General features: G+C 41.7%; 1 protein-coding gene across 10 annotated transcripts in view; it reads left to right on the plus strand.

Moving 5' to 3' along the window:
* The window catches only part of Afdn (afadin, adherens junction formation factor), a 130,175-nt gene that overhangs the window by 56,808 nt on the left and 49,244 nt on the right, over nt 1–24,123 (plus strand). For 5 of the 10 annotated variants that reach the window (XM_017796841.1, XM_029561000.1, XM_029561002.1 and 2 more), the window contains 12 exons: nt 1,490–1,559; nt 4,026–4,144; nt 9,264–9,325; nt 9,434–9,639; nt 11,501–11,521; nt 12,276–12,421; nt 12,702–12,796; nt 13,301–13,566; nt 15,313–15,456; nt 17,825–18,023; nt 21,853–21,956; nt 23,301–23,387. In XM_017796841.1, coding sequence (XP_017652330.1) covers nt 1,490–1,559; nt 4,026–4,144; nt 9,264–9,325; nt 9,434–9,639; nt 11,501–11,521; nt 12,276–12,421; nt 12,702–12,796; nt 13,301–13,566; nt 15,313–15,456; nt 17,825–18,023; nt 21,853–21,956; nt 23,301–23,387 — 1,519 coding nt within the window. The remainder of the gene's footprint in view (nt 1–1,489; nt 1,560–4,025; nt 4,145–9,263; nt 9,326–9,433; nt 9,640–11,500; nt 11,522–12,275; nt 12,422–12,701; nt 12,797–13,300; nt 13,567–15,312; nt 15,457–17,824; nt 18,024–21,852; nt 21,957–23,300; nt 23,388–24,123) is intronic. The other 5 variants (XM_017796852.1, XM_008827878.2, XM_017796853.2 and 2 more) reach the window with 1 other exon arrangement.

The raw sequence follows: 24,123 nt of genomic DNA on the forward strand, positions 1-24,123 counted from the left end.
TATACCTTTAATCCCATCACTCCTGGAGGTGGAGACAGGATCTCTGGTGAGATACAGGCCAGCCTAGTCTACCCAGTTCCAAGTCAACTAGGGCTACAGGGAGACTCTGTCTCAAGATCAAGCAAACAAAAACCAAATAAACAGAAGCTACTATCCAAAGCTTGATATTGCTTTACATTGCAAGATACTTTATTTTCTTAGTAAATTAAGTAGAGGAATTTCTAACTGAACAATTGAACTCTTACGTCTCTCCTTTCAGTTGATAAATTGAGCTTTGAAGTTAGAATGTGTAGTTCTCAGGTATGAGAACAATCCAGTAATTCAGCTCTTATTCCCGTCCTTGTTGGTTTCCAGGCAGCATTAGATGCCTTTCCCTACAGTGTAGTTTGCCTTAGCTGTTTTCCTCTTGAAGTTGTGATTTTGTTTTATTCGGAGTTAATTTTCCATAAGGATGCTTTTACAAGTTTTTGTATTTTGAGATATTTAAAAAAGATTTACATTAGGATTAGTCTTGATTTGATGATTAGCATTCAGACGTTTCCTGTTTCTTCTTGTAGTCTAAGTAGTGGTTTCCATGCGCTGAGGCGAAAAAGAGGAAACTGTCAGAGGTTCTCAAACAAGCAGTTTCTATTCCTTGTGTGGTTGCCTTTGCCTTTGTGTCTGCAGTGGGCCATGGGCACCTTAGTCTTACAGATTTCATTCATATGTCCTTTGTAGTTTAGAGAGATTTGTGCTATCAGGTATCTTGCCTGTGTCCTAGTCTTGTGTCCATTCAGTTTTTTTTTAACTTTTAAACTTTAGTTATTTATTGTGTATGGGTGTTTGTCTGTATGTATGTACTATGTATGTATGTGCACTGTTTGTGTGCCTGGTGCCCAAAGAAGGTGTTGGATCCCCTGAACTGGAGTAAATAGACAGTTGTGAGTCACTATGTAGATGCTGGGAACCAAGCTTGGGTTCTCTGTAAGAGCAGCAAGTGCTCTTAACCTGAGTCACCTCTCCAGCCTCCAGTTTCTCAGTAATAATATATAGTTTAAAAAATAGGACCCTGAGGGGCTGGAGAGATAGCTCAATGGTTAAGAACACTGACTGTTCTTGCAGAAGATCTGGGTTCGAATCCCAGCACCCACATGGCAGCTAACAACTGTCCGTAACTCCAGTCCCAGGGGAATCCGACAGTCTCTTCTGTCCTCTGTGGGCATGTATGACATGGGTGTACTTACCTGCATGCAGGCATAACACTCATACACACAAAATAAAAATAATTTTAAAATTAAAAAAAAATAGGACCCTGAGAGTATTTGGTATATCCCAGTAAGAGATATTTATAAATTTACCATAGTGTCAGTCTTTAAGTCTATGGGTCAAAAGTAAATGAATTTATTGATGATCTTTGACAACTGGGATATTTAGCTATCTGTGCTGTTATTAAGAGAGAGTGTTATCTTGTCAGTTCAAACTTAATTCTGTTTCTTTTTCATCCCTATAGAACTGTTCAGGAGACCACCTTTGATTTAGGAGGAGATATTCACAGTGGAACAGCATTACCGACAAGCAGGGTAGGTACTTACGTGTCTGTGACCTGATGTACCTGTGGGTTTGTGTTATAGGACACCATGGGAAGAAGCTCCTTTGTAAAGACTGACTTCTCGGTTGCCTCTCCCTGTGAGGTACCCCTTTTTTAAAGCTACCCCTTTTAGGCTTTAATATGTGCTCAATTGTATTACATTCTGGGTGTGTAAACAAGTCCAACATAAACCAGGTGTGGTGAAATTACACTTGTAATTTTAGCACTTGGGAGAGACTAAGGCAGAAAGATAGTAAGTTTGTGGCCAACCTGGGCTGCATAGTGAGACCCTAACTCAAGCAAAAAAACCAGAACAAAACAAACCCCAACCCCAGTCCAAAGTGACTTTATACATGACTTTGGTGCTATCAGATTGTGACCTTTGACCATCAGCACTCAGAGCATAATAACAACACATGACAGTGCTCACCAGACTAGATTAGTTAAGGAAATAAATATCGAATCTGGAATCCATCTATCATCAGATGTCCCTAAAATCCCAACCTGTTGTCTTGCAGAAACTTAATTATAATTTAGCCTTTAGTCAAATCCTTAACTGTTCAAAAGTTAACCTTTTCAGTTGGGTCTGGTGGCATATACCTTTAATCCCATCACTCCTGGAGGCTTCTCTATCCACAGACCTTTCTGCACTACTTCCTACTGTTATTTCATGGGCAGTTTCTTGTGTTATTACCATTTAACGATAATTCTTTAGTGTATAAGCACATAACCATATCCTAATTTATTTTTCCCTTGCCTTTACTAGCCATTCATAAGTTTTGTTTGTTTCTTTGTTTGTTTGTTTGTTGTCTAAATAGTGCCATCCATTGACCGGTTTTATTTCCATGAATGTAATATAAGGAAGTACTGTTCGTAAGTGTGTACATGAACATACGCGGTTGACACAAGCATTCTTTGTACTGATGAACATTTTAGTCAACATAATGGAACGTTGCCTTCATGAACTACCATGAACAGACCACAAGATATTATAGCCATTCTAATTCTGTAATATAAAAATAAGTGATGGGAGTTAATGACAAAATGAAAAAGTGTTTTTGTTTGCTTTTAAGGTCTCACTGTAGCCTTGCCTCAGTCTCCTGAGTGTTGGTTATAGGCATGTAATTTTATAGAGTAGGTTATAGAAATCTGTTCATAGGAACAGCTGTTAATGTCTAGGTGGTGTATGTACTTGTTTTTATGTGTTTTTATAGCACATATACAATGAATTCTACATGAGATTTGCTTTTGTTCAGATCTGTAAAAATTTTTAATGTTGGGGCTGGAGAGATGGCTCAGTGGTTAAGAACACTGGTTGTTTTTGCAGAAGACCCAGGTTTGAATCCCAGCACCCACATGGCAGCTAACAACTGTCCGTAACTCCAGTTCCAGGGGATCTGACAGCCTCTTCTGTCCTCTGCGGGCATTGCACGACACAGGTGCACTTACCTACATGCAGGCAATGCATGCATACACATAAAATAATATAAAATAAAAATTTTAATGTTTGAGTTTTTTTAATAGAGGTGACTCTTCTGCCTACCTTACAAATGACTAGGAATGTGCATTGTTTAAAGTATTTACATGTATTCCAGTAAATCTGGATTTTTCCTTTGTGTTGAGCTTTAAGGGCAAGAAGCCAGTTTCTGTACTGAATTCATTGTGCATTAATTTATGAGTAGGAATTCAGTTGTTTTACAATTTCTTTAGGTTAGGGTACAAAGTAGTGGGGTTCATCATGACATTGTTACACGTGTGTATCGTCATGTCATTTTGTTCTACCCTTGCTGTCCCTTGTGCCCCCCCAGCTGATTGCTTTTCTGCTTTTTATTGACCTGTATTCCACTCCTGTTTCCTGCCTCCTCTAAGATCTCTTCATCACCCTTGATGATCCCATTTATTGTTTCATGACCTATAAACGTGTATGTTAGTACATGCATATATTACATGTGTATATGTAGTTACATATATTTATATATACACGTGTATATATAAAAGTTAAATTTAGTTTCCACATCTGTGAACAAACATGCAGTATTTGTCTTTCTGAGTTTGGCTTATTTTGCTTTACATAATGACTGAGTCTGTTTGCAGCACTGATACACACAGGCCTCCAGTCTTCATCTCTTCCTCTTAGCTCTTTTCTTGAGTTCTAAAGGACTTTGGGAGGTAAAACCACTACTGTTCTTTAAAAGTCATTATGTATAGTTTTGTTGCTCAAGCTAACTCCTTGCTCTTTGAAAATCAAAGTGGCTGTGTGTTTCATACTGTTGCCATGGCCTTTTGGGTAAGACACTGTAGACTCAGTGTCCTAACTGTTTGTGAATTATTGTTGGTCTGTATGTGCCCTCACTTTCCCTGCCTGGCAGCCCTGTGTTAGATGGCTGCCCAAGTGCTAAGTGTAAAGCTTGGTTGCCTGGCCTGCACTCTTAACATGTTGTGGCTTTCCTTGGTACAGAGCACTACTAGACTGGACAGTGACAGGGTGTCCTCTGCCTCTAGCACAGCTGAGCGAGGGATGGTGAAGCCGATGATCCGACTGGACCAGGAACAGGACTACCGTCGAAGAGAGAGCAGGTAGCTTTGACTGACTGTGGGAGGAGTGGACCCGCCTGCAGAAGGCTTTGGGGTAAAGATTGCTGAGTTTACAGAGATTTAGCTAGCAGAGTTAGAAAGTTCACAGTGCTTTTATGAGTATTTCCTTTCTTTGAAAAAAAAAAAAAAAGCTTATTTAATAATTGCATTCCTTGCATGCCATGGTCTAGCCACACTGACATAGGCACATTGAATTACAGCTCTGAACAACATATAGAAAAAAGGGAGTTTTTATAGCATCTTAACATGTGATCATTTTTACACAGGAAATGAGTTACTGCACCCATTTAAAAATATATAAAGCCCCAGTGACTTTGGAGAGATACATCCCACCCCAGACTCTGATGTCGTGTGTCCCCCTGTTGAGATACATGAAGGGTGAAGTGTTGTTTTCTTCTGACATTGTTGCCTAGTTTCTTATGACTCAGAACTGCTTTCTCTTTTTTTTTTTTTTTTTTTCATTTTTAATGTTTCCTTAATCAGGATTCATTGTCTTGTGATCTCTGAAATCGTTTGAAGTGCTGTAGCAGGCCATGTCCAAGTGCTGACTGGTGAGAGCCACTAGTACTTGGAGCCTTAGGACCCTAGGTGTCACAGATGGAGAGGACAAAACACCCAGTGACCTGTGCATGCTCCTGTTGTTGGCAGGGGTCAGAACACTGACCAGTTGCAGGGCTTTGAAGAAGCCATTATTTCCCTCAGAGGGATCCAGAGCAGGTGATTGGCAGATGATACTGACCTGCCTAGGGTTAAAAGTCAACTGTCATTCAGACATAGGCCTTAAGAAGTCATTTGTTAGTTTCTCATCCTCCAGCAGAGGGCACCGCATAGCACAAGATTTTAATAAGCTCAGTCCAATAATGGAATATGTAGTTATCAGCAGATGCCAAGTTTTCATTTTTATAACGGGTTTTTGGCTGTCAGACACAAGATTTTTGGTGGCTATCTGAGTTTTACTGGATGTCATAAAAGGTAGTTTACTTTTTGTATTTGCATTTGTTTTTGCTGTTATAGAGCATGATGAATCAGTATTGTAATGAGCACAGCCATGTATGTGTCTATACAGGAACGGAGAAGTGTGGCTGAGTATGACTCCAGATGGGAAGAGGAGAGATGAGACGTGGGAAATTAGTAAATACGTGTGGCTTATAGTGTGTTCTTGTTATAACAAAATAGCCATGTGTAGGCTAACTAAAAATTATTTTCTTTAAGAACATTTTGATTAATTTTTTGCAAGGCAAGTTTTTTTTTGGAAATACTACAGGTTTTATTTGTACTGTAAGCTTTGTTAATATTAAGAGAAAATGGAAACGTAAACTTTTCTTTGTATTCCTAATGTGGTTTACACATTTCCAATGTTGGAATAAGCAATGCTTAAATTGGTGCAATCATAAAATCTGAGTCACTTCAATAGGTAGATTTAAAATGCTAATTTTAGGCAAATAAAATCCTGTTGAGTGGTGGGGGTAATTTTTTTTTTGTCACTGACAGTTTTTTCCTTTTTCTAGTCAATATAATCTCTTTACTAAATTTGTGAAAACATTCAAATAATTTGTAAAGTTTATCCAGGTTAACTTAAAAATGTTAACTGTCTATGTGCAGTTTTAGATGTCTATAAATGTAGTAGTATAAAATCCATACTAAAATAATTGCATATTTAAATTATATTCTTTTTGTAAGTGCATCTTTGTTTTTCTGAATTATGGAGTTAAGCTCAAATCATTATAGATAGGAAAAGTAAATTTTGAAGAATGTAATTTAATGGAAAGTTTTGATTTTAAAATCATAATGATTTGTGTTAACTTATGGTGGTGTTTTGTTTTGGATTATTTGTGTTTCCTTTGTGTGTGTATGCATGTGTGTTATGTGGGCTGGGATCCAGACTCTGGTCCTCATGATTGCGGAGCAGTCTCTTCTAACTGTTGAGCCATCTCTCCAGCCTCTCGCATTCTTTTTACTCATCCTTCCATGCTTGGGAGACATGAGGACCGGGAGAAGGGAACTGTTTGCTATTGGAAGAGAATTGTTCCCGTTAGCTGGTTTGTAAACTATTAGAAATCTATCCCTTGTTTATTTCTGAGCAAATGGATTACTGGCATTACCTTACTCAGTGAGTGGACCGATGGTCTTATGTGCGTGCTGCTGGCAGTCAGTCTGTCGCCCCTGTCTGTAGTGAGTGGACTGAAGCGCTAACGGCAGTGCTCTTACTTTTAAGCCACTAGCAAGGAGTTTTGACCCTTATGTAGATTTTCCATTTCATCAGCTCCAAGGCTTTTTAAAATACACTCTGACCTCGGTTTGAGTCAACATTTAACTTAATGTTTCCAATCCACTGTAAGTCATTGTACTTCACAATGCTCTGTTTTCACTTAACTTTACGGAAAGGGAGAACCTGGGTTTTTGGGGTCAGTTTTCTAACTTTTTTGAAGACAGTTAAGACTTATTTCTAATCATCTCCTTTAAACTTTAAAGTGATAAAGATAGGTCCTCCTTGAAATGTTAAGGAAGCTAATCACTGCCTTTTTGGTAATTATAGTCAGTAGCAAACTGACTTAGAATAATAATGACCCCAATCTTAATACCAAATCTAAAGGGTGTTCACACTGATTGTTAGTGTGAAGATAAAAAGGGGCACTGGATTTGTAATTATGTATCTTACACATTTTAGTATTCAAGTGACTACAAATAGGAAAAAGCAGAGTGGGATGGGGGATCCCAGGCTGGGACACATAACAGCCACGCCCTCCTCAACAGAACAAGGGGAGAAAGGTGGCTCCTCACCCTTTCTGACCAAGATCAGGGTGGACTCACTTCCTCACTCTGTGGCAATATCCAAGGGGCAGTGACCAACCTTCCCTAGGGTGGGGTGGTCAGTAACCCAGCCTGCTGCCCTCTAGCACCCTTTCCCCTAGAATGTCTTGGGGGAAGGGAATTCAGACAGAATGAAGGGGATGGGGATGAGCATTTGACTTGGTAGAAGCGGCAGTGGTGGGTGTCTAAGAACGAATGTTGGACAAAGATAACATAACTGTTCAAAGGTACTTTGTGAACAGACACAAAGGTGGACCCAGAACCTTGTGGGGTGGAGAAGAACAGGAGCCGGGCAAGGCTAGCCCTGCATTAGTGTCCACTGAAGGAAGGGACACAGAGAAGTGGGGAGGTGGGTGAGTACCCCACCTACCTTTGGTAGCACGGGGAACAGGGCCTTTTCCAGGTAGGTGACTCCATCTGTCACTGCACTAGGTACCAGATCTCAAGTGAGGGCAAGGTAGGTAGGGCCCCAGCACCTGTTCTTCCTATAGCCCAAGGGGCTCCCCCAGCCTAGTGCAGGAACTAGGTAAGATGGCTGAGAACCCCCTTCTGACAGTGTGGTTGGTAGCCAGAGAGGAATGCAGCAGGATAGGCTGCAGCTACATGGGACCTTAGCTATGTCGAGAGAAGGCAAGTGTGCATGTGGGAAGGAGGGTGTGGGGACTGAAATCTGCTCCCCACGCAGGGCAGTGCTGCAGAGCCTGCAGTGGTGAGTGGTGAGTGATGAAGGCAAGAGGGGCCCCGGAGCTGAGACACCAGGGAGTAGGCTGCACTCAAGTTGCAGCCCCTGTGAGGATGCTTGCAAGGTGCCCCCCCTCCTGCTCCTCCTCTTCCCCCTCCTCCTTCTCCTCCTTCTGCTCCTCCTGCTCCTCCTCCTCTTCCCATTCCTCCCCCTCCTCTTCCCCCTCCCCCTCCTCCCCCTCCTCCTCTGTCTGCTGCTTGGTTTCTTCCCTGGAGCTGGGGTTGCTTTCTGGGTCTTGGTGGCACTCTTAGTTTCGCCCCCCTTTGGTTGACCTGAGGTCTCTTCTATGTTGCTACTTCTTCAGGCACCTTTTGACTCCCTACCAATGCTTTTCTGAGACTCCCAGAGACTGCCTGTGTAGCCGGCTCTGGCCTTGCTTCCCAGTCTACTCTTTTCCTGCTTGGAGGCCAAGGCTGCCTGGGCTTTGAGCGACTCTCTTATCTTCCTTCTCTACAGAGCAGTGAAGACTGTTGGCATTCCTGACCTCCACCAGCCCACCTGCCTGCAGGGTGTACTCAGGGTTGCCAGAAGTAAAACTGCTAGACACCAAGGACTGGCTCTGCCTCTGCTGCTGGTAGCAGACGTAGATGCAGATGCCTTCTTGGAGTGGTGCCAGCACCAGATATAGTCTGACTAGGAAGCCCAGATAGAGAACTCAAATATTTTTTGATCACTGTTAGCATGAGGTTGGTTCAGCCTGTTGGATACGTGCGTATATGTATATAGATTCACAATTAGAAGAGGAGATTGGCAAGGGAGTGTTGGCCCTTCTTCCCTAGCCACCCGAGTGGTGATTTCATTGTTTGAAGAACTTTGTTCTACTAACAGAGATGGAAATGCTAGCCTTTGAACCCCTTTATTCCCAAATACCTGGAAACAGATGAGTGCTTAGCTAGCTCGTAGAAGTTCTTCAGATTACTTATGTTGTTTAATACTTCCTTATTTGTGTGGTGTCAGGCTAAGTGGTGGGAAGTACCTGAAATTTATGCGACCTTAAGGAAAAATGATAGAATGATTTTTTAAAAGGTATTCTTTACTGTGAGCTTTGAAAAAGAAATACTGTATGACTAAAAGAAACTTCATAGGTCAGCTTACTTAGACCTATGTCTATAAAGAAAAGAAATGATGCCCAGCTCTTCAGAAATGCTTTCTTCTATGTATAAAAACTCAGTTTCTAGCTCACCATGGTTTAGCGTCTCTGATACCTCTCAGTAGTGTCTTTCACTGTCACCTGAGCTGTGGCTTAGCAGGTGCAGGACAGCAGGATCCTTGTCCCAGACAGGCAGCGCTCATTCATAATCCAGAGTCCTGTGTCAACTCCACTCTCCTGGTGGAAGTCTATCCTTCAAGGAATCAGCCTTCTGCCCATTCATCTGAATGTTTGAGTAGGTTATAAAGGAGGCTAGAGACTATGCTGTTGAGTATGTTGTATTTGAAAACTGTATGGAAAGAAACCTAGTTACAGAAATGTGCATAGGTTGTTAGTGATACTGTTAGCATTGGCCTTATTTTAAGGCAGTTTAAGTCATGTCAGCTTTTTTCTTTTAGAGCCCAGGATGCTGCTGGGCCTGAACTGATCCTGCCTGCGAGCATTGAATTCAGGGAAAGTTGTGAGTAATTTTGGATTCTGCTATTGTGAATGAATTTTTGTTCCATTCTCCTCCAGATGACTTTTGTGTTTTGTTCATTTTTTTTCTTTTCTATAACTTTTTCAACAGCCGAAGATTCATTTTTATCTGCCATTATAAATTATACCAATAGCTCTACAGTCCATTTTAAGTTGTCACCTACATATGTACTATACATGGCATGCCGGTATGTATTGTCCAGCCAGCACAGGCCCGACATCAGTCCTACAGAGCGCACCCACAAGGCCATTGCTGTCGTCAACAAGATGGTGAGCATGATGGAAGGGGTCATTCAGGTGAGTGCTAGCCCGACAAGCCTGCTGGGGGCCATTGTGGATACCTTGTCAGTTTCTGTAACACTTCTGATCTGGTTACATTCGCCTCTAGCTTGAGATGCTTTTTCTAAAATAAAGTGTATAGGGTATGCATAGCTTTAAAAGTTGAAAGAAAATATAAACCTTTTCTGTTTCTGAAAATTTTAGAGTAAATGAAGATAAACTGTATGTGATGGTGGAATAATTATGAGAAAGACCTGAGAAATTGCAATGCTAGCTATGAGAAAGTAAAATTTTCCTTCGGCTGTTGAAATAAAATTCACAGGATATGAAGTCAGCTGCACTTTCAGTGTTAGCAGCTTCATGGCATTTACTGCCACAGTGTTGTGCAGCTTCTACCTCCAGAATGTTCTGTGGTGCCAAAGCGCAGCACGTCTTCCCTTCCCGAGCCCTGCTCCTGCTGTCCATGCCCTTAGGTATTTCTGTGTATGGGGGGCACTTACTCCTCTCTCATGGGCCTGCTGTGATGTCAGGAGCATGTTTTGGACAGCATGTGTATAGGAATGATGGCGTTTATGACAAACTTATTACTTAGAGTAATTACTTAGGTTGAAATTTGTTCATAAACCTGTTAGAGGTTTTCTGTCGATAGAATGTTTGGTTCCTTTAACTGTGTCAGTCCTGAGGTGACAACACTAGCACAGCTGGTTTTCATATTTGCAGATAATTTGAAGATTTAATTGTAAAGGTTATTTATTATAAGTAAATTTACAGATTTTAAAAAGTTTTCTTAACTTCTAAATGCTTTTACTCAGCTAAGAAATTAGTAGTGCAGTGCTAAATGCTCCGATTAAATGGTTTGGTGATATATTTATTAATTTACTCTTGATATTTTAAGGGAAACCAAAATGATCTTTTAATTCTTTCAAAATTGTTTTAAAGGTGGTAGTGCTGGGCGTGTCCCTGGCCTCTGGGCGTTCCCAGCCAGTGCCCTGTTTAAAAAAAAATTGTTTTAAAAAGCCAAAAGTTTTCCACAAATGTTTCTTTTGCACTTGAGTGAGTACAAGGAACAGATAAGGGTGAAGTTCATTTTATCTGGAGACTCTTGTTCCTCTGGTCCCATCGCTCTGTGGACAAACATGAACGTCCTTCTCCCTTGTCATCCAGTCATTGTCTGTCTTCTGCCTGTGTGCACCTGTCAAACCTCTCAAACTGTGGCGCTCCTGCCACCAGGCTGCCATTGAGAGCTTGTCTTTGCTGTTGTCTGCTAGTGAGGGCCATTCCCACTGCCCAGAGACGGCCTTCGAACTTCAGAGTAGGGTTAGTATGCAACTGGAGGACTGTTTCAGTATGGGGAAGAGTTAGGGCAGCAAGTAATTGAAATTCTACTTAAAAAAAAAAACAAAAAACAGTGGATTCCCTGCAGTATAGATATGAGTTACATGCATTTTTAAAGTGCTCAGCTTTTAATTTGATTGTTTCTGTTGATTTTTTTCCTTTCTCATTCTGATAATTAGTTTAGAGGAATGGACTCCTTTGCATTTAAGAAGTCAGCTCACAGAGCCATTAACGAATTGTTTGGAAGTCCTTCCTTTGCAGATCTTTTTAAGAAATCAGTATGCTCATTTGTGTTTTGTTATGACCACCTTTATAAAAACTCAGTTCCTGTGCCAGTGTTAAGAACATGAAGCTAATCTTTTATGTTATACTTTCAGAAGGTGCTTTAGAACCAAAGAGGAAAAGATAATGTGGAAATAACGTAACTGAATGTTGTACCTCATGTCGTACCTTCACGTTAGTGTTTTGGTTTTAAACGATCATGATTGTTTACAAGTTTCTTTCTCTCGTTCTGCTTGATTTCCCCTCGTCCGTTTTTCTCCAGGAAGTAGACCAGGTTGACCAGGTAGGACATGCTGCTGGGAGCTGATCCTAGCTGTGTTGGCTTAGCTGAGTTTCTCATGCTGCTTCCATGTCAAATATGAGCCTACAAACACTGGACTGAGCAGTTCATAACACTCATTCAGCAACTGAAACACGCAGTACTAAAATCCTTTTTGACTGTGCAACTTTTACCAGCATTTCATAATTTCTGCTTAATGCACTTCAGTGTGGATATGAAATGACAAATGTTCTGTTTCTTCTCTATTATTCATCCTTGGTTCCTATTCTTTGGATCTCATCTGAGGTTGCCTGGCCTGCAAATGTGGTCGGGAGAGGACGTGATAGATCAGTACTTGATACTGAGTTGCATGGTGTCCAAGCCAGTGACTACAAGTATCAGGGTGGCTGTGGGTAACCATGGATACATGTGTGGGGGTAACCATGGATACATGTGTGTGCTACACAGATTACCAGATAATGCACAATCTGCAATTTGGTTTGATAATGTATGATATCTTCATTTTTCTATTGATTCTGCAAATTTTAGCCAATTAGACTAAAGTGTTTGTATACACGAATCCTAAGAAGCAGTTGCAGTGGTCATCTGCTTCCTGTTGCTCTGTGTACCTAAATTCCTTCATAAGTATCTGGTATCTGTGATAAATACTTGGTGAGGACGGGAAGGTACTGGTCTAGCTTCAGCTTTTCAGGAGCATTCCTGTTTAATTCTGTTTGTTTGCTTGTCATGTGTTTATGGAAATGTTTTCTGTCTACAGAAACAAAAGAACATTGCAGGGGCGCTTGCCTTCTGGATGGCAAATGCATCTGAGCTTCTCAACTTCATCAAGCAGGACCGAGACCTAAGTCGGATCACATTGGATGCTCAGGATGTGTTAGCGCACCTAGTTCAAATGGCATTTAAGTAAGAAGCATACTCTGTAAAGAATTAAGCTATGTTTCACATTCAGTTTTCAGAATGGATGTTAGAGGTTTTCACTTTCCTTGATGCCTACCAAGAAGCACAGCAGAGTGCAGTGACTAACATTGCCTTCCACGGACTCTGCTTCAAGAGGCTCAGAGTACAGCTTTTGTTATTTTTAGTGGAAAATATTTCTGAAGAATACCTATAGTCTTTATGACAACAAGTCTGACACTCTCCATGCTCCTTACTGAGGTAATTAAAAATGTTTGCATATTTTCAGGTACTTGGTTCACTGTCTGCAGTCAGAACTTAATAACTACATGCCAGCCTTTCTGGATGATCCTGAGGAGAACAGTCTGCAAAGACCAAAAATAGGTGAAGATCTTCTTTGTGCCCCCCGACAATTTAATTTTATCTTAGTGTTGACCATATATAAAGGATGTGTTTCTTAAATAACCTTTAAATAAATACAAAGAAAAAAGTTGACATCACTTAAATAATCTGCTCACTTTTGGTATGCCTTTAAATAAATACAAAGAAAAAAGTTGACATCACTTAAATAATCTGCTCACTTTTGGTATGCCTTTAAATAAATACAAAGAAAAAAGTTGACATCACTTAAATAATCTGCTCACTTTTGGTATGCCACGTTGGTCATACTTTTTAAAAACAGTCTTTCAGGTAAACATACATGTGAATTATGTTTAGTTAGTACCTGTGTTTAAGACTACACCACTGTCTCCTCTTTGAGATTAGCACTTTTAAGTGATTTGACAGGAGTTATTAATTGCCATATCTATGACTCTCTAAAGCTGCTCAGACTCAGAAGGTTCTAAGGTGACGTTTGGTCCTTGTCTTTCCATCCTGTGTTCTGGACAGATGATGTGCTGCACACACTCACAGGAGCCATGTCCTTGCTGCGGCGCTGCAGAGTCAATGCTGCCCTGACCATCCAGCTGTTCTCCCAGCTTTTCCACTTTATCAACATGTGGCTGTTCAACAGACTGGTGACCGACCCAGACTCAGGGCTCTGCTCCCACTACTGGGGAGCGATTATCCGCCAGCAGCTGGGGCATATTGAAGCATGGGCAGAGAAGCAGGGGCTAGAGCTGGCAGCTGACTGTCACTTGAGTAGGATTGTTCAGGTGCGTTCTGCCCCCCCCCCCCCCCCCCCCCCCCCCGGCTCCCCTTCCCTGTCCACATGTTCTGTGGTAAATGTAAGATTTTTATGATGGGCAGAACCTGGGGTGTGATGAAGCCTCGACACCTTCTTCTTGGCCTTTTTTATGTGTGTGTCACACGGTGATATGGCAGCATCTGGACTGTAACAAACCACCCAAAACCAAGTGGCTTAATTAACAGACGTTTATTGTCTCAGTTTTGGAGACTTAGAGGTCAAAACCAAGGTCCTAGCAGGGTGAGTACCTTCTGAATTGGGTGAGGGTGAGTCTGCTCACCTACCTCTTTGGTGGTTTATAGGTGACTGGCATTCCTTAGCCTGTCGAGTCTTCCCAGTGTTTGCTACAGTCTTCACATGGCACGCTTCTTGGATGCGTGTCTGTCCAAGTGTCTGGTTTGTACAAGGGTACCAGTCAGGCTGTACCTACTGACCCTCTTTTAGCTAAATTACCTCTGTCTGGACCATATCTAAACGAGGTTGCTTTTCTGTGAGAGGCTAGACCTCTAACATCAGAATTTCAAGGGACATTGATAACCTCATAACCCCATAACTGGGTAAATAGTAGAATAGAAATATCATTAAAGGAGCTGGAGAGATGACTCAACGGTTAAGAGCACTGGCTACTCTTGCAGAGGACCTGGGTTCGGTTCCCAGCACTCACATGGTGACTAAGAACATGGGTGGACTTATATGCAGGCAATACACTTGTACACATAAAATAAACTAATAAATAAACTATAAAAATATCATTAAAGAATTGTTTTTGTTGAGATCAAAGTATGTTTTAGAAAGCCATATGCTGAAGAATAAATGCCAATTTAAACATGAGCAATAGGTCTGGAGAGAATGCTCAGCAGTTAAGAGCACTGGCTGCTCTTCCAAAGGACCTGGGTTCAGTCCTCAGCATCCACATGGCAGCTAACAGCCATTCCTAACTCCAGTTCCAGGGGATCCAACACTCTCTTCTGGCATCAGCAAGCTTTGTATGACATGGGTGCACTTACATGCATGCAAAACACTCATACATATAAAATAAAAATAAACAAACGAGCAGTAAATAACTCTTAGGAAGCCAAGTCCTATCCCAATGTCTTAATAGCTCTTAGGGAAAATTTTAGATATCAGAGACTTAAGAACTGGTGTTCACAGTTAAAGAAATGGGTTATCAGCAGCTGCAAAACATAACAGTTCTAAAACTTGCTTTAATGTATGACTTTGTTATTTGCTCCTTTGTCTCCTCTGAAGAGATTTAGGACATAGAACATTTGGTCAGCTCTCAGACATTTATCAAAATTCACTTCAGCAGAACTATCAGGTTCCTATAAAACATAACTCGGATTGCTGTGTAAATATTCCAACTTTCAAAAAGACTTTTTAAAGTGCATTATAAACATTAATACTTGAGTCAAATTATATGTTTTCATAGACTTAAAGGCTTTTAGACCAGCCTCAATCTTAAGAGTCTATGAAAGTCTGCTTTTAGCTTAATGGATGTAGATGCTTGCTAGTAGAGGTGTCTCTAAATACCCTGGATTTCAGAAACAAATTAGCAGGTTATTAGCTTTACAGATACTACATAGAAGGTTTTTTGTAGTGCTGGGGAAATGAATCCAGGGCCTCACACATGTGCTCTTATGTTGAGCTACCCCTCAGCCCAAGAGAAAAGTATTTCTAAGTTATCATATTTCCTAACATTGGTTCTTTTAAATAGGCGACTACTCTCCTGACCATGGACAAGTATGTATCTGATGACATTCCAAATATAAATAGCACCTGCTTTAAGTTAAATTCACTGCAGCTTCAAGCCTTATTACAAAATTACCACTGTGCACCCGATGAGCCTTTTATCCCTACGGTAAGTGAATATTACCATGTTACCCAAGGCGTGGGCATGTTGCACAGGAAAATTGGGATTAAAAGAGGTGGGGGAGGGAGACTTACTTAATTTGTCAATAAGTTAGCTTACTGAAAATTATCTTAGGGGATCATTTTGTGGCTAAAGCCACAGCGATACTTCAGATGTCGCATGTGAGTCTTAGGAGATCTTAGGAGTTTACTGTGCTGCTGATGTCTTAGACATTCAGTGCAGAGAGTAGAAACCGCACAGGAATTTGCATAGGAAGAGTTTAACTCGGGACACTACTTCTTGGGAAATCATTGGGAGAACTAGAGGAAAGGGAGCTGGGTTGGAGTGCCGCCCACCCTGTGTCTGAGCGCCAGATGGCCAAAACTGCAGCCTGAGCCACAGAGATACCTTTCAGTGTCACGTGTGCGCTCTTGCCATCAGCAACAGCATGAGTTTCCACTGCACAGCTGTGTCCTAGACTGTGTGCAGTGATGTCTGATTGGTAACATCCAGAGTCTCATCCAGAAAGGATAGTGGAGCCTTGACATACGATTACACACTGAAATAAGGAGTACAGGGTGAGAAGCCCACACACAATTTCTGTCACACTGTCTGTTTACATATAGAGATGTCCTGCTGATACTACTGTCTTAAATTTTTATTGATGTGACAAACACCCGAGAGAAACAGTTTGAAGGGGGAAAGATTTGGGCTCAGGTTTTCAGAGGTCTGGACTGTAATTAAGGCAGAAATGTTATGGAACAGAGCAGCCTACCTTCTGGCATCCAGGAAACAGAAAGTGTTGTGGAACTCTTGTCTTTGGGGCATGACATGGCATTGCATCTTAGAACAAGAGCAACTGATAACACCTTTTGGACCCTCAAGACCCTTAACAGGATTGGACCCACTGGCATTCCGTAGTGGAACGGAAGGGGTGGGAAGCAACACCAGACCTTTCGCCTCCCCAAGAATATCTGAGAAAGTAACAATTGCTGTGAGTTGGGAAAAGTCATCTTCAGTGGTATAGCTGCCTACAAGTTGCCCGTTCTCCTATTGCATAGCCCCTTACCTGTGCTCCTGTAAGAAACACCATTTAAATTCATTGGTTGACCAAGTGAGACTTGGTGAAGTCATTTCTTTAGTCAGTCCTTGCCCTCTCTATATGGAGGGAATAGATATAAACTCTGCAGGAAAAAGTATCCAGCAGACATGACGGGGTCATAACAAGATCTAATCTTCAAAGGTAGACCCCCACCAGCAACCACTTTTCCAACCAGGTCCCATTTTCCATAGTTCTACCACCTCACAGTACCCTATACAAATTTAAAATTCACCAGCAATTAATCCATTGATGAAGACAGAGTCTTCGTGGTGTAATTATTTTCCTGAAGCCTCACCTCTGATCACTGGGGGACCAAACTTTTAACACATGAGCATTTAGGGGGATGTACCATATCCAAAGCATAACATGTACCCTCAGAGCCAGTTGTGTCCTGAAGAATATGTAAGTTAATGAGTGGATGAAATTCAGTGTTGGACTTCATGTCAGTAAAAGATGCACAAAACAGCTAAACTCTGGAAATCATCCAATCAGTGCCAGTGCATCAACAAATCATGTCATAGTCACATGAAGGAACACTGTGCTGCAGTCAGGAGGAAAGAATTGTTGTTGCCTGCAACAACCTGGGTGACTGGTAATGCAGAGCAGCAATAACGAAAGAAACTAGTCTAAGTGTGTATCACGGCACCTAGCGGTTTGCATTTCAGAAAGACACAAAACTAATAGTGACAGTAGAAACCTGGGTAGCTGTTCTCTACAGAGAAAGGAGAAGATGGCAGCCAAGACCGGCGCTGCTTGTCGGGGGCTGTGGTTCTGTTCCTGCCTTGAAAGTGGTGACTGATCTGGGGTCTTCGTTTTACTGACCAGGCACTTAAGGCATGTTAGTTCTGTGTATGTGTCAGTAGCATATTCTTAAAAACAAATCATCCATAGCCCCTCCAATTCAGCGGCTCCTTCATCTATTAATACACTTTGAAATGTAAATAGTTTACCTTTTAAAAAAAATAATTGACCACAGGTAAGATTTTTCTCTATGGCACTGGACAATCTACAGAAATGATTATTAACAACTTAATAGCATTGCACTAAAGAATTGTGCAAAATAAACCAACCACTTTGGAAAAGAGAAGAACATCTTGTAATGAAACAAATTTAAGTAATCGTGAATTAATTGGTGTTTTGTTTAATCTTAAATAGTGTGTGCTTTATGAAGCCAGTTTCGTGTATTGTGTCGGCTGCATCTTGAGATGGCAGGTACAGCATCCCTGCATCCTGTCAGGGAGCCTCTCTTGGTGAGCCGGCATTTGTTTTCTGCAGGATCTCATAGAAAACGTGGTGGCTGTCGCTGAAAACACTGCTGACGAGCTTGCCCGCAGCGATGGGAGGGATGTGCAGCTGGAGGAGGACCCTGACCTGCAGCTGCCTTTTCTTCTGCCAGAAGATGGCTATTCCTGTGATGTCGTCAGAAACATTCCAAATGGTTTACAGGAATTCTTAGAACCTCTGTGCCAGAGAGGTAAATGCTCCTGCTCATGCCTGACTTGTAGCTGGCTTGAAGTAAACCTTCTGGCTATCTAATAGCAGGCACTCCAATGGGAATGTGCCAGGTCTCCTGAGGAAGCTTTGTTCCCATGACTCAAGTAGTGTTTCACTATGAAAAAGAATCCCACATGCCCGGACATGACCTGCGTGGGGTGTTGTGTGCCATGAGTGAGCACCTGCTCTTCCCACATGGGTCCATAACAAAGGGCCTTTGACTACACCTTTCTCCTGGCAGGGGAAAGCAGCACAGGCTCCCTGGATTCTGAGTAATCACAGCCCAGGCCATCAAGCTGTGCTACCATAGGAAGATCACCCCTTGCCTGGGTTCCTTTGTTTTATAAAGTAGACCAAGAAGTTGCTGTGAGAATCGGATAGGTTGTATGTAGGGGTGGGCTCTGTGCGTACCCAGTGTCCTGCAGCTTCTGGGGCCACTTCACCAGGTCCACTTGCATGCCAGTACCATCAGGCCAGCCACACCAAGCTCCAGTTCTCCGGCTGTTTAGATGACCTTTGGTACATTGTCTTGCTAGTCTGTATCAATTGAAAACACCACTGTATTTTCCTAAAGTAGGGGCTTTTTTAAAGAAGAAAGCAAAAAAAAAAAGAAAAAAACATTTAAAATTGTTATTATGTGTATGAGTATTTTGCCTGCATGTGAGTGTAACACATGTGTGCAGTGCCCACAGATGCCAGAAGAGGTCATTGGGTCCCCTGGAGCTGGAGTTATGGATGGAGTTAGCTGCCCTGTGGGTGCTGGAACTGGACTCAGGGCCTTTGCAAGAGCAGATAGTGCTCTGGACCACTAAGTCACGTCTCCAGCCCCCTAAAGTGTAGGCTTTTAAAGCAGACCAGATTTTAATTCCATCTGTTAACAGTTTAATGTGGAGAATAGCTGAAGAGAAACATAGATTCCAAGTACAGGTTCCTTCAGACAGCAAATAATGACGTGGGCAGACAGTGTACTGAGTGACAACGAGCTTCAGTGAGTGTTTCGCCCACCACAATAAATATCTTTAAACATCTTCAAAAGTATTGAAGATTTTGATAGTAGAAAATTCATTACTTTGAAAAACTGCTTCTTCCCTGGTTGTTTGCAAGACCGATTGTGCTGTGGCCCTGCTGTCATGCCTGCTGTGCTCAGAGAGGCAGAGATGAGACCACTTAGAAAACCCTGTGTGAAGGCTGAAGGGAAGGGAGCAGGTATAGGCAGGAAGAGCTGTCAGTCAAGGCACAGATCACACCCGTGACCCCATAGTGAAGTCCACAGTGGCTGCAATATGGTTTTGAACATTCCAGTAGGTGTCCTGCTTTAGTGGGAGAAGCCAAACCTGTGGAAGCATGGCCCCTGGCCACAGCCTAAGGAGCACAGACGACATACCTGACTGCTTGCTAGAGGGCTGCTTAAAGACATCTTTCTGTGTGTACATGTCAGGAGGTCATGTTGGAAGCCGTGTTCAAACATTAGGCACAGTGTCCCTCAGAGTGATTCCTTTGTGTTACCGACTTCTGTAGACATACTGTAGAACTGCCCTTGGGAGGAGCCATGTCTCCCGGGATACTTCCAGAGGCCTTTATCAACACTATGCATAAACTGGTAACTGGGGTGCTGGTTCATCACAGAGGGATGTGAGTACCACTGTGCCTCCCCAGTGAGAGTGTGAGTGCCCTGGCTGAGTTCCTGGATGTAGGGCTTGGCTGGGCTCCTCTGCTCCTATTCACACAGCACACGGGCCTGCTGCTTGCTAAGTACCCAGACACTCTTTAGTTAGTATCTTGTAAATAAGTAAACAGGAAGACCGATTTGCTAATATTTTGTAGATGTACGTAATCTGTAACATACAAGCAAATGCCAGTTGTTTTCATGTGTGCCATAGGTGTTTGTCGGCAATGGAAACAGTGAGGTTTTAGCTCAGTGAAGAGCTTCCTTCCTGTCCCCCCAGCCTCTCTTGATTGAGTGATCATAGGGCATGTAGGCTTTCATTCTGATCTTGGCATCTCTGCATTATTTCATACATGTTGGATGTTTACAGTTCAATCAGCCTAGCGCACTTTAAAAGACATAAAATGTTGGGTCGAGGGTTAGGGTGTGAGTGTCTGGTTCTTCATACTCTACTCTCTGTAAGCTGATTAAAGAACTGCTGTGGACTCTCAGTTCCTTTGTTTTTCATACGGTGCAGTTGTGTGAGAGAAGACTATAAAAGCAGCCTAGACTTAGGCCTGATGGTGATGTGTGCTCAAGCCAAGACAAATCAGTCTCTATTAGCAGTGTGATGCAGAGCTTGATAAAGACACCTGACATATATAAAAAAAATCATAATTTAAATTGCTGAAATTTCAGAATCTTCATAGATTTGTAATTCCCTTCATAGACTGAAAACAGACTGTGGTTACGTATCAGTGGGACTGGATTGAAACAGATTTTTTTTTAAGTAAAATTACTTTTTTTTTTTTTCTTTTTGAGACAGGGTCTCCCTGTAGCCCCAGCTGGCCTGGAACTCACTATGCAGACCAGGCTGGCCTTGAACTCACAGAGATCTGCCTGCCCCTGCCTCCCGAGTGCTGGGACCAAAGGCGTGCGCCACCACGCCCGACCTTATATTTAAAATTTTAACTATATCTTTGATACCTTCCCTCACCCACAAATAATCTGTCTTACATGTCTGAAAATGCCAATCCAAATTAGACTCCATCGATAAAACATGAGACCAGGGGAGACCCCAGCTGGGGCTGCGGCTCTGGTCACGCAGCACCCAGGCCTGGTGAGTCCTCAAGCAGGCTTGGCACAAGAGCAAGAGGAAGAGCGCCCAGAGAAGGCCTATGTGACAGGACTTCACAGAGTCCTGAAGAACACTGAATAAAACGTGACTAAATGAAACCTTCATATTATGAATCTGTTCTTTGCCCTTGATGAGGATAACATCAGGGATCCAACTAAGGCCTTTGCATGTGCTGGGCAAAGTGCTGGATACTGAGTTATAACCCCAGCCTCAGAAATATCCTTCGCAGGTTTGTTGGGGGCATGTCTGTAACCCCAGCACTCAGGAAACTAAGGCAGGAGGATCATGACTTTTAGGCCAGCCTGGGCTACGAAGTAAGTTCAAGGCCCTTGTCTCAGAAAAAAACAAAATATTTGTTAAGACATAAAATGATTCTGAAGTTTATTTGTCAGTAACTTAAATATGAACTTAGAAGAAAATTTGGAGAAAGTAACGAGAAAGGACTCTCCTAACCCCAGGGATGTACAAGTTGAGTTGTCAGTAGTGTAAGTCATTTAACCCGGTGTCCGATGTTGTGGGTCAGTAACCTATGTCTGTGCCGTTCTTTGGCTCCTGGTATCTTTCCTAAATGAAGATGTATGTCATTGATGCTCTTCCACTGTAGTGAGTAAATAGTTCTGCAGGGATGCATTTACAGGCCGTTCATTATTTTCTTGTAGAAGAAGAAAAACTTCTTTGGGATCCACAGGAGAGGGCATCCAGTTTCTCTTTTTTGTCGCTAAAATCCTACTGGATCAAAACAAACACATGATTTTTAAACATCTGATAATTCAGTTTTCAGAGGGAATAAAGGCATAGAAATATGAAAGAAAAATATGATCACTAAGATAATTAAACCTTCACTTGGGCATAGTGTTTGTTGTATGCTGGTAAAATCTCAACAGTTGGGAGGCTGAGGCAGGAGGATCAGTTCCAGGCCAGCCTTGGAATAGCAACAAAAACAATAACTTATCTCACTTCTCTTGTTAGAAATCTGTGTCTCAACGTATGTTTTTTCTGTTTTTTGATTTGCTGTTTCCTTCTTAGGATTTTGTAGGTTAATTCCTCACACACGGTCACCAGGTACTTGGACGATATATTTTGAAGGTGCAGATTATGAAAGTCACCTGATGCGTGAGAACACAGAACTGGCAAGTATTTTGAGGATTTGGGTGGACTGGAGCATGAAATACATTTCTAATGACTTAAAGATGATATAAATTGGTTCTTTGCTTACACTAAACATTGTTATGATAGGAAAAGTTTTAAATCATTTTCAAATACCAAGTTGATTCAGACATGTTAAAATCTTGGCTTATATAGATACGTATGTATTTTCCTCCCTGAGCTAGGGTCTGTATAGTTTTGTATAGTAATAAGGGATGTTTTCAAAATGAATATGTAGACTGGGCATGGCGGCTCATGCCTTTAATCTCAGCATTTGGAAGGCAGAGGCAGGCAGATCTCTGTGAGATCAAAGCCAGCCTGGTCTCCATAGTGAGCCCCAGCCAAACTGAAGACCCTGTCTCAAGAAAGCAAAGCAAAACAAACAAACAAAAATGAATACTTGGGGTCTTTTAAGAGTACTTGCTATTCTCTCAGAGGACCTGGGTTTGGTTTCCAGCACCTAGATGACAGCTAACAACTGTCCTTTACTCCAGTTCTAGGGGATCCGATCTGCTCTTATGCCCTCCGTGAGCATTGCATGCACATGGTGCATTTACAGTCACACAGGCAAAATAATCATACACATAAAATAAATAAAAATTAAAAGTGAATACTTATGTTCACAACTGTGGCAGTCTTAGTTTATATTTTTAAAGCTTATACTTTTGAAAGATTTTATTAGACAAATATTTTTCATTGGCAAAATATTTTATTACTAGTCATTTCTGCCTTTTATTAAATGTATATCATGTAATTGACTTTTGAAATAGTAAGTTTCATTCATTTTAAGAAAAAGTCTACTTCAAATGGAGAGTTAAAAGGATTTTTTTTTTAAAGGATATTGTTTTATATATTAAGTTCACAGTAATTATTTTGGCTTCACGGTATTCTTTAGATTTGAACATGTATCAGACTTCCACCAAAATTGAATTGTTGTTGTTACACTAAATATGTGGCCTCACTTAACCTAATAAAGGGAACACACCTCTGCTTTTATGGACCTTACTCTCTTTTCTTGGTGTTCAAAGTAACACCAACTTCTGATTACCTAATATTCTGGGAGTTTTTTGAATCATTGATTATCTGTCTTTCTGATTTATTATCATATTCCTCAGGAGACAGATTTCAGGTCTTGGTTTATAAAACAAAAGACTTGATGCCACATAATTTTATTTTCCCTGAAAAATTCTCTCCCAGGCTTTGATTATTTGCCTCCTAAATTAAAAGCTGTGTGTTTAATGACTGTGCTTTTGGCAACGTGTTGATTGGTGCTCTAAGCACGTGGAAGTGCTTCGTGTCATACAGTGAGCTTCTCTTCTCATCTTTAGGCCCAGCCTCTGAGGAAAGAACCTGAGATAATCACTGTGACCCTAAAAAAACAGAACGGAATGGGGCTCAGCATTGTTGCAGCAAAGGTAGGATAAAAGTCCTCCTCTCCCTGCCCTCTTCCTTCCCCTCCCTGAATGCCTGTCGGCCTGAGCCAGGAGTGGTGCAGGATTTTGCCACCTGCCTGCAGAGTACATACTCAGCTCTGCTTCTGGGGAGAGGAAGGTGCTGCCTGATGGTGGCCACTGTGCTCCTGACTTTGCTGAGGATGGAGCTCCTTTTCTGAGACTGTGGCTGGGGTGAATGGTTCCTTGAGATAGGACAGATAGTCCCTGAGGAAGCAGTTTTAAAGCACAGTCAAGACTTGATGGGCACAAAAGAAAAAAGCACTGCCTGTCCCTTTGTCACAGCGGTAATGAGCCCTCCTCAGTCTTCAGTGTATGATGGTCACTGGGACCTGATAGCATGGGCATGAATCTAGCCTCCAGGTGCATGTACCTCAGAGGTGTCGACTGTTGTCTTGGCATCTGAGTTGCTTCGTCTGCCAGTCTGTAACAAGAAATAATACCACACAGATCCTTTGTTTTCAGTTAAGGGAGATAATTGGTGTGACTTTGGGAATAGTTATAAAAACACCTTCAATCGTATGGGTACTGAAGAATGCTTATTCCAAACTAGTGTTTGGAATTGTAGGTACATCAGTGAACAAACACGATTTTTCTTTTTCTATTTTTTTTTTTTTTTTTTTTTTTTTTTTTAAAAAAAAAAAAAAAAAAAAAAAAAAAAAGAGGACGATAAATCTTTCACTGTGATATATCAAAATAA

Source organism: Nannospalax galili, unplaced genomic scaffold (assembly GCF_000622305.1).
Source record: "Nannospalax galili isolate Female #2095 unplaced genomic scaffold, S.galili_v1.0 scaffold1873, whole genome shotgun sequence".
NCBI lineage: Eukaryota > Metazoa > Chordata > Mammalia > Rodentia > Spalacidae > Nannospalax > Nannospalax galili.